The 10,686-nt window shown below is 38.0% G+C and overlaps 1 protein-coding gene across 2 annotated transcripts; it reads right to left on the reverse strand.

Moving 5' to 3' along the window:
• Window positions 1–4,141: 4,141 nt before the first annotated feature.
• On the reverse strand, window positions 4,142–10,013 carry LOC134355155 (uncharacterized). 2 transcript variants are annotated; one of them, XM_063064931.1, is made up of 4 exons: window positions 9,995–10,005; window positions 9,407–9,768; window positions 8,149–8,254; window positions 4,142–5,543 (listed from the first exon to the last, which is right to left on the reverse strand). In XM_063064931.1, exons 2-4 carry the CDS (start codon window positions 9,734–9,736, stop codon window positions 4,660–4,662), a joined length of 1,320 nt encoding a protein of 439 aa, XP_062921001.1. In that variant the 5' UTR covers window positions 9,737–9,768; window positions 9,995–10,005; the 3' UTR covers window positions 4,142–4,659. The 2 variants fall into 2 exon arrangements, with proteins under 2 accessions (XP_062921001.1, XP_062921000.1); XM_063064930.1 differs by having other exon boundaries at window positions 9,407–10,013.
• Window positions 10,014–10,686: the final 673 nt, after the last annotated feature.

Raw genomic sequence — 10,686 nt, forward strand, 5'->3', positions numbered from 1 at the left:
TAAAGACCTTGCCCATCTCCTGCAGCTCCTCTCCAAAGTGTGCCCTTTGGCCTTGAGGGGCTCTATATTCTCTCTAGTTACTCTTTTTTCCTTTACAAACATATAATCACTTTCAATTATCCTTAATCTTCTCTGCAAATGTTACCTCAGGTCCCTTTTTTGTCGTCCTGATTTCACTCTTATACTCCTCCAGGGGTTTATCCCAGCAGGCTGTACATGACACATGCCTCCCTTTTCCTGGCCAGGACCTCAATATGCCTCACCATCCAGCCTTGCCCTTCACTCTAACAGGAACACGCAGACCCTGATCTCTCATGATCTGACTTTTAAAAGCTTCTTACTAGCCCGTCATCCCTTTGCCTGTAAACAACCTACTCCAATCAGCCTGAGCAAGCTCCTGCCTCATACTGTCATATTTTGCCTTGCCCCAATTTAGAACTTGAACCTGTGGGCCAGTTCCGTCCCTTTCCACAATTGTTTTAAAAGTAATAAAATTATAGTCCCTGGTTCCAAAGTGTTCCTCCACTATCACCTTGGTCACTTGCCCTGCTCTATTACCCAAGAGTAGGCCAAGCTTTGCCCTCTTCCTAGTAGGGCACTCAATATATTGCACAAGGAATGTTTCCTGTACATGCTTAATAAATGCCACCCTATCTCAGCCCTTATTAGTGTGGGAGTCCCAGACTGTGTTAGGAGGGTTAAAATCCCCTACTATGACAACGCTATTGCTCTTACAACTCTGTATGATCTTCCTGCATATCTGTTCTTCCAATTTCCATTGACCATCTATCTGGTGGCTAATAGCACAATCCAAACAATGTGATCACCCCCTTCTTATTTATCAGCTCTACACATAAAAGATCACTAGATGATAATTCAGTGGTTTAATCTCTAACTACTGCTGTGACAGTCCCCTTAATTAAAAATGCAACACTCCTCCTCTCTCCCCTGTTCCTCTATCCTGCCAAAATATTAAACTGCAAATCCTGTCCCTCGGCAAGCCAAGTCTCCATAAAGCCTATAATATCCCAGTTCCACATAGCTATCCAAATTTTGCAGGCTATTGATGTGACATGGCTGAGTTAGTTGGAATTATCTGATCTGTTATAAAGTTGATTACAATTGTTCTCAGCACTTTAATTTAGCAAGAGGATAACCAGTGATTTTTGTTGGAATTACCCATATATAATCTCTCATGATGTTTAAATAGGCGTTGGCAATTATGTTCCTTGTGACAACTCCACCTGCTAAAAGTGGTAGAGGTACAAAAGGTTCAAACATATATATCATCAGGAAAGGATGGGAAATAAAAGTGTTTATAAGCTAGTAAAATGCATTATCATTAAGGTGTCATCAAATAATGATTAAGAAATGTTAGCCTCTGATAATTGACTTAGTTTTACAGGGTGATCAATTTTCGTTGCCTCATCTGTCCTTCACTGAACCTGATACTCTTGAGATAACAAAATATTTCTGCCTTGTTGGTAAAAATATTTGAAAATGCTGGTATTTAAACAGACTGGGGCCAAACAGTGTCAAGAATAAAAATATGCTGACAGGGGAGGCATGAAAGTTTCCATCTCAATTTTAAAAACAAAGCTCTGACACATGGATTGTATGACAGAGTGTTTTTACAGATATTTGCTTTAGATGAAGACGCCAGGCAAGATAAGGTGTGTGGATTTTATTTTAATATTCCAGGCACTGAGAAAGAATAGAAACAAATGTAATGAGAATTTAATTCAACACTGTGAACATTCACAATATGAAATAGGCCTTGAAAATTGGCATATTTTGGAGATTAAAATGCATAAATGAAGGAAGTTCAATGTCTGTAATGAGACCAATAAGTAAGAGCAAATCAGGAAAGACTGTAAACAGAGATAGAGGCATTGAAGGGCAGAGGTGAGAGTGATTGCCAATCAAACAGCATGCATTTTCCTGTAACCTTGGGATGAAAATCATAGTTTAGCACCTCACTAGGGATAGAAGCAAGCTTCAGATATTGGATAGATTATGACTTTATATAATTTCAACTGTTAAAGAAGCATATGAGTTAAAATAATAAGAGTATTGTTGGAATTTTTTCCACACAAAAGCAAATGTGTGCATCAAGTGACATCCATCTAAACAGCGATTGATTTAGAATTTGGTCATGAGGCAGGTGTTTTACACATAGCTGTGCACCGTACACACCAGAGCTGCAATGATCAGAATATATGTTTTATGTTTGTATGTAGTAAGCACTGTTCAGAGAGAATTCCCATGTTGTTCCTATGTGCCTTGGTACATGCGTAACTCAGAAGGCCTTAGCAGCTCAACTCTGACAACAAACATCTGAAAGGTTGTATGTTGACAGCATTAGATCTCTGAATGGTCCATGAGCCCATGAACACTGCAGCATTTCTTTGCTCTCTTTGTACATTAATTATTTATTGATTTATTTATTATATTTCATATTGTAACCTGCAGTAATTTTTTAGCTATTGCATTGTACTGCTGATAATAAACCTGATTCCAATTCTGATTCTGCAGAGCATTCCATTTGTACGATCTTGGAGTCCCACTGGATTATATATTCAGTTTTCTGGACTGAATCTTGAACCCATGACCTCCTGGCATTGAAGTAATGTAACCTACCTTTTGTAACTTTATGAAGTGCTCATATGAATACATGCCTACTGTAAGTAATTCTTAAACTGGACGCAGTCAAATACTTTAGTGACTTAATTTTAGATAGATATTTTATCTGATGTATGCAGTACTGTTTCCAACTTAATAGAAGTGTGTGTGTGTGTGTGTGAGAGCGCGCGCATGCATGTGTTTGTGCGTGTGTGTGTGTGTGTGTGTGTGTGAGAGCGCGCATGCATGTGTTTGTGCGTGTGTGTGTGTGTGTGTGTGTGAGAGCGCGCATGCATGTGTTTGTGCGTGTGTGTGTGTGTGTGTGTGTGGGAGTGTGGGAGGGGCATCCAATTTGTCTTTTCAGTGCAATTCAATAGCCCCTGGAATAGCTAGTTTTTAACTCTCAGAATGCCACCAACATACTACACTTTCTGAGCAGGATTTTTTGTTAGATTTTAAGTTGTGCACGTACACAAAACACCACTGCAATAAAGAGGCTACTCAAATATCAGAATTATCTTTATTACAATAATATTGTCTCATCCTCAGCAATTAAAATATTATTTTCAGAATAGTGTATTTTTAAGTATCCAAATGTTACTGGGGATTCACAGTTTAATTATGCCTTGCAGCCCATGCTGAAAAAAAACTGTATTCTACAACAAATATGGTATGAGTGTAATGCAAAACTTGGTGTTATATATACACAAGGCACCAGTAAGGAACTAGTGTAATGAAGTAAACAACAACATCTCTCGCGAGGAGCTGTAGTTGGCTTAGGTCAGTGAACATGAGAACACTAATGAACTGGATGAGAATTGTTGGTAGCACAGCATTACTGACAGCATGAGGAAGTTCTGTCAATTAAATCATTAATAAATGATGTTAGCTGCAAGGCACATTTATACAATTACCCAGAGCTTTTTAGTAGAATTGTACCCATTGTTGTACAATACCGATTTTTAATAGACATAATGAAGGAATGAAATTTATAGACCCTTACTTGGACCAAATTGCTGACATTAACAGAACTGACTTGGATTATTATTGATTATAAAGCCATCATTGTCACTGGATGCTGAATTAACATTGAAATAATTTAAATATTGTACTACTTGTTTTACCTCAAAATAAGCATCAAGAAATTATTTAGCTACAAGAGCAATAATTCTGTATAGTTTGCTCTCGGTTTTCACTGAAGGTTATCCTGCAGATAACGGAATGGAGGAAACTAGTTGAATAGAGGTAAAGCACATTAAGTGAGAGGTTTGGAGTTGCATAGATTTCTGCTGCTCATTGCACCCGCTCAGGTACAGGGACCGTGATCAGGAATCACAATCCTACCTGATATTTAAAAAAATTCTTCCTTGCAAAGCATTTAAGTTTAATCCCTCCATGCCAAAGAAATACAGACCAACGGGTCATCAAAGAAATTTTCCGATTAGCAATCCATTCAGTCATGGATTGTTGATTACAGAAATAAATGTGAACTCTATAGATTTGTTTCCATTTGTTTGAATATGTCAGCTGAAATTGTATCAATTTTAAATGCAAGGGAAACAAAGGAACATTCGACACTTTCTCATTAGAAATTATTTTCTCAGTCTTTTCATACTCACTGAATTGTTCCAAGTTCAATAAAGGGATCAAAAATATAATTTCAACAACAATTATCTCCCTTACTCATGAAATTGACCACTTTGTTAGTTAGAAAGCACACAATAATATTTTATTTCCAAGTATATTTTAACATTCTTTTTAATAAAAATAGTAATTGGGTATGGAGAATATAAAATGAATTTAAAAGAAAATTAAATGACTTTGTAAATTGACAATGGAAGAATCTCAAGGCTATTTTAATAATAGCAATTAAACAAACAGATATAAACGTTTTCAAACTATTAAGATGTGTCCAGGACATCAGTTCTTCCTTTTTCGTTTATCTGCACTAAGCAATATAATCTTGCACTTTATTTTACTTAAGAAAGAAAAGTGTAATTAAAAGGGATATTTTAAACTGAAATCAGACGCATTATTTCATGTTTTCAAAAGAGATTCCACAGAAAATGGTAGCAGCTGTTTAGTTACTTTTGCTTGACTGCGAGAACAATGTTCCTGTGTTTTCTTTGTAAAATGTCTTAAAGTTTCTCTAGCGATGAAACTGTCTGAAACAGATTTATTCGTTGGCTCCGGTGCTACCTGTGAGCCTGGGGGTAAGTAATTTCTAAAGGAAGCAAGTTCTTCAGACAGATCTGGGCATTGTAATGTTTGGCTCTGAGAGAAATAGAGAGCTGTATTTTCGGAAAATGAGTCAAAACCTGTTGTGACTTTTGCCTGTGTGTAATACTCTCCGTGACTGGAGCACGTCTCCTCTGAATCTAACATTCCCTGTGCAAGAATTGTCCTCGTAGCTTGTAATCGTTCAGGTAAACTGGTAGGGGTGTCTGTATAGAATGAATTGTTCACTGTAGCAGACTTCTGCCCCCAAATTGAATTATAGCCTGATGTGTGTTCAGAAATGCAGCTTGCTATATTTGCTGTACAGGAACCCCTGGTTTGATCAATATTGCCTTGGCAACACTGCGATGAAAAGTCCCAGATGGCAGGGTTGGCGGGCACAAATGGAATGTAAATATTTATTAACTCCTTGGCTGTGGAAGTGTTAAATTGTGTTGGTTCACAGAATTGATTGTAGTTGAGCCGAAGAAGGTTGTACTTGGGTAGAGTTTCCACGCTGGGTCTCATGAACACTTGAAGTGAGGTTAATTCCTGTAATTCTCTCTCCCTATACTCTCTTTCCAGCATCACACTTTCCAGCTCCTTGTCTGCAAAAGCTCTCCTTTTCCTCATCCGGTCACTCAGCGGCGGGAGTAAGAAACGGTTTGGACAAAATAAACTGTCATCCTGTGGGGCGCGATAACCTGCAAAGTAAACATAACCGTGTATGCGATATGGAAATATGATCCCAAAACTGCATAAGCATTCCCGCTTTACGCTGTTTACAATATCCAATGGTAAATTTCAAAGCCACATTACGAAATAATAAAGAGGCAACAGAAAAATTAAAAACATAACCTCAAAAGTAACACAGGAAAATGTAATCAAAACACAAGCATCATAGAAGTGGACTGAGAACCAAAGAAGCAATTAATTCTGAAACATCCCATCAATCAATAGTCCCGCTGCAGAAACGACCATGCATACAGCACTTTATCTTCTACTCGCACACTTAAACTGACATGCTTAGACAAACTGGATCTGGACAAACAATGTATTTACATTCAGCCCTTTCAAGTTGTTTCAAAATTAAATCTGAGTTATACCCAAATCATGATTTTATTTTTCTTTTGATACTTCGATAGCAGTATCTCCGTGAGAATGTACGCTTGTTTTTAATCGATTCATTTGAAGTAAGAGTGTAAACATGCTTTCAGTGGAGATTAGAAGCGCACTGTGGACAAAAAAAATTAGGATTGCTTAACTTTTCATGGACCAAGACCGTAAACAGCTCGTTAACGCTTTCCCAGTAGTTAAATCTGAACAATTATCGATTGCTTTTGTGATGTGCGGAAACTTTTGTTTTAAAGTGGATTGTGATACATTCATTCTACAACGAGCAGGTTGAAATTAGCTTCAGGCAGTCAGTACCTCACGATAAAACTGCAACAGTTCCGCCCAGGAGATAATCTTAAATCGATGTGAGTACACATTCAAAACTCAAAAGTAGGTGCTAAAACGTGAACGTAGGAGGGGGCGTTCACGTGTGTAAATTCTCTTGGAAAGAGTGTAAAGTCCAAAGCCACCGTGACACACATCACACATCAAAGTTGCTGCTGAACGATTCCCAGGTGGGGTTTTTTTGCCATATTGTGACGCTCTCTTCATTACAGGTAAATTTTCACCCGCTGCTTCATAACAGAATCAGATTTGGTCCAACTTCGGAACTATTCTGTAACTTTTGCTGTGCATAAATAGAAAACGTTTTGTACTGGGCAGTGGCCACAAAGATGCAGTGATGTCGTTAATAGAATCTTTTAGTTTATAAAGTTTAGCTCTAGCTCTTACATTTGTGTAGAAATAAAATGTAAAAAAATTGTTAAAGTTCCACACACATGCAAAGCTGAAATTGCTACCTTGATAACACGTGCGATGCCAGAAATGCACGGAGTTCGGCTTTACATCGCCCTCTACAGATGGATGCCTTTATAAAAGTTGATGTCTGACGTAAATGGCGCGCTAACTCCGGTAAATAATACTGTGTCTTTTACGTATAAGACCCTCCTCACCGAGAGCTACAGTGCACATTTCAACACAATGAATGTATGCATGTGGTAGAAACTGGAGATTTAAGCTGTGTTGTGCTGTTATTTTGGTTCGGAAGCCAGGAATGAATGAACCGGTTCTCGCTGTCCACTGCAAATCCGTTTTGCACAATATGCATGTCGACTGATACGGCCTCTTACAGCACGTTCAACACCATCGCCACGGGAAGATCCTTGCCAAGCTTCTGTACTCTGAATTTCAAACGCATTGGTACGCTCACTCGCGTACTCAGAACAATTCAAACATATAAAATAATTCGAATCATAAAGTATAAAAAGTAACAAATAAAAATGCAAATAAGTGGAAACATTTGTCTATAAGAATGTAATACCAATAGTCATATATCACGAGACTGGCATCTAAACAGACATGTTATGAAGAAATCATCACTTCCCACCATTTTATTCTCATCTGTAAAATTAGTCTGTATAATAGATGTCAATATTAGATTGCCGCAAATTAATCGAAAGGCAGTTAGCAATATTTAGCTGTACAATTATAAATCCGGGATCTTGGAGATCGATGAATGATTTTTGGAATTGGGGTTGACAGCAATGGAATAATCTAACTTTTGTCGTGGAACACTGATAAAGATCGTGTTCTGGAGCAAAGTAAAGCTGCTTCAGAGCTGTTGGTCCAATGTTTGGCGTGGCTATCGGTCTGTGGTGGAGTAAGATACGCTTTGGTCCGTTTTCCCCGTAGTTTAATACACATTCGCCTAAATAAATCTGAATAAACATATAAGAGGCAAGAAAATGCTCGGCCCTATAAGTCTTGTAAAGTTACTCTTAAATTCTGATATTTATTTCGTAAATATGATGTGTACATATTATTCGACTGTAACTTCATATCTTATTTTACATCCCTTATACAGAATTCCCTTTTTATTTTCACTTAAACAAATCATTAAACAAAAATATAATGCTATGATTGTTCTTTATGGATCATGAACATTGTTTATCGTTAAGAAACTTCAGTAAAGGATTAAAACGAAAAATAGGATAATTTCCATAGTATGATTAAGAATTAGTTAGAATTAACCAGAATTGGGTATTGATTATGCGAATAGGATATTTCCTTGCATTTTAGAAGTTATGTACATTTCACTCATTAAGAGATGAGATTTAAGGAAAGAGAGAGGATTACAAGGTTGGACCGTTGCACGCCTGATCCTTTACTCTAAATAGCTACTGTATAATTTACCTTCCAGGATGTTTTTTGCCAGCAGGCTGGGAGTACGAGGATAGCGCTGGTAAGATGATCTGCGGGCTGATGCTGTGGACTCCTTGCCACTCACGCCTTTCTTAACCTTTTTGAGACCAAGAATATTTAATTAATTCTTCGTACAAATAGTCTTATGAAATGCTAAGTATTCAAACAATTCAAATATCGGCGTTACAAAATCAGTAAGTCCTTATTCTCTATTTCAACTTTTCTGAAGCAGGGGTGCTAAAACTGACTTCCTATCAATTTGTTTAAAATCTTGTTGATCATATTTAGCCGTTTTGTTACTAATTGTGCATCTCTTTAATCCTTCGTGATTCCATAAAACTTTTTTAAGTTATGCTGATCACTTCGAATTGCCGGTTGAATTTTCTGCAATAACTTGTGTGCGATTTTATCTGTTTTTAATCTAGCGAGTGGCCTTTGACATTGTTTCAGAAATGGGCATCGGCACTGCGTGTGAAGTGTCAATCTAAATAAAAGTCGATATATTCGCTGAATGGCGTGAAACAAATGTGCTAGAGCTAACATTTTATATCGCTAAATTAAAGGACATCAATTTCAATTACTATCACCAGTGTACAAAATATTGAATGACATTAGGCCTTTGATTTCATTTACAACTACAAAGACCAGTGAAAATCAAATTGTGCGTATGAACAAATTATTCTGTTGGTTTTCCCACGTTTACGAGGTGGTTAAAGATGCAGGTGTAATTCATAAACTCATCGCCTTACTATGAAGTTGGCTTCAAGAGAAAAATTCGTATAAATTATTAAGTTTTATTTAAATCTGATCTCCTGCTTATTGCATTAAACACCCCCATGGTGACGTCGAAATACCTCATTTTTAGGGGAAAAGAATAACGTTGTTTTAGTGAATCAGCTATGTTGCATGACCTTACAACCAGAGTCGATGACATTAAACCAATTGCAAATTTTCTAGCATCGGCAGCAGATACATATCAATTTGACTTTTAAATAAAATCGCTATGAATTTGCCGATATTGTGTTTAAGAGTAATATATAGTTTGTCTATATATTACTAGACGGGCTATTTTAAGATTTATCGAAAACTGGAATTCGCATTTGAAATAAATTCCGCAATATGTAATTAATCATGGTTCAGAAAATTCAACGGAGGTATTTCATACAGTTGATAATTGAATTATCCTGGGCTTCCGAACTAGAAGTTTTAGATGAGATAGTGCACACTGGCTTCTTTCGTGTCGTCTCACCTCGATAGCCTGTTGCCTCCTCAGTGCCACCTGGGCTGCCATCACCCTCTGCCTCTCCACCACCAGAAGACAGTTGGTACATTGGCAATCTCTCCAGCGACAGAACCTTTTGTGACCTTTTAGACAGGAGACGACGCCGTGGTTTCGGCAGCGAGCGCACTTGGGGCTCCTAGCCAGCCTTCGCTGCTCGGGGGCCGGTTTCTTTGCCTTTTTGTCCCTCTGAAGTATCCTCTTTCCTTCTTCCTCCTCCCCTTCCTCTACATACCCCAGACTGTCGGCTTGAGAAAAGCAGTTCTCCAAACTTTCCACATCGATTTCTTCCTCGTACATCCCATCGGATTGTTCGCACAGAGAATCCGCCTCTGAAGATTGAACAGACATCTGGAGTCACAAACAGGGTATAGGACTGCAGATTGAGTACGGTAATCGAACGGGCGTTTTATGCTGTTTGCAGCTCTGTATTGTACTTGTCTCCGGACACCCGTTGGAGTTTAAGAGGCAGAGAAATCTGATTCGAACTGACAGTCTGGCGGTAAGGCGACACAACACTGAAATACATCGAACGGTCACCCAGCCGTACACGTATACCTGAAACTTCAGACTTATCTCTTACGTCTCTCCTTGTATGTAACCAATCTTCCCTACCTCACTGAGTAACAGCGACACACGCAACGTCACCAAGAATTTTTCTATTGGCAATCTTAACCCACGCGGCGCTGGAATTAGTGTTGCACCTTAACGCAACCCAATTTCTATCATATATTGGAAGCGGTGATGTTTTTCGAGAGAAATCTCCGGAGTGTGTCAAATTAAATAAATTTGCATATTGTTCAGTTATTTCCCTTTAAAATCCTAGCTGAAATTCAGAAAGGGGGAAAAAAGACGCGTAAGCATTCCATGACATTCCCCATAGTACTGAATGAAATTAATTTCATATTTACGTAGTTTCCTAGACAGTCAGTAAGATGCACTTGTTAAATGAGGACTGTCATTGTGTGATTAATTAAACCATGGCGTGAGATTGCCGTCCAAAAGTTGCTTACCTCTCCTCATTCTACTCCTTGTGAAATCATTTTTAATTCTGCTAATCCCGAACATTTTAAAAACAAAACAAAACGTAGCGTGGTTTGCTGTAAATAAACCCCGTTTAAAAATAACGATAAGAATGTTTGAGTTGATAGGATTCCCGGGCATTCAGTTCTGCCTCACCAAATCCACTTTTCTTTCTATTAGTAAACTTACAAATGTCGGTGTCTCATTCGTGATCTTCAATTATTGTA

Source organism: Mobula hypostoma, chromosome 12 (assembly GCF_963921235.1).
Source record: "Mobula hypostoma chromosome 12, sMobHyp1.1, whole genome shotgun sequence".
In the NCBI taxonomy this organism is placed as follows: Eukaryota; Metazoa; Chordata; class Chondrichthyes; order Myliobatiformes; family Myliobatidae; genus Mobula; species Mobula hypostoma.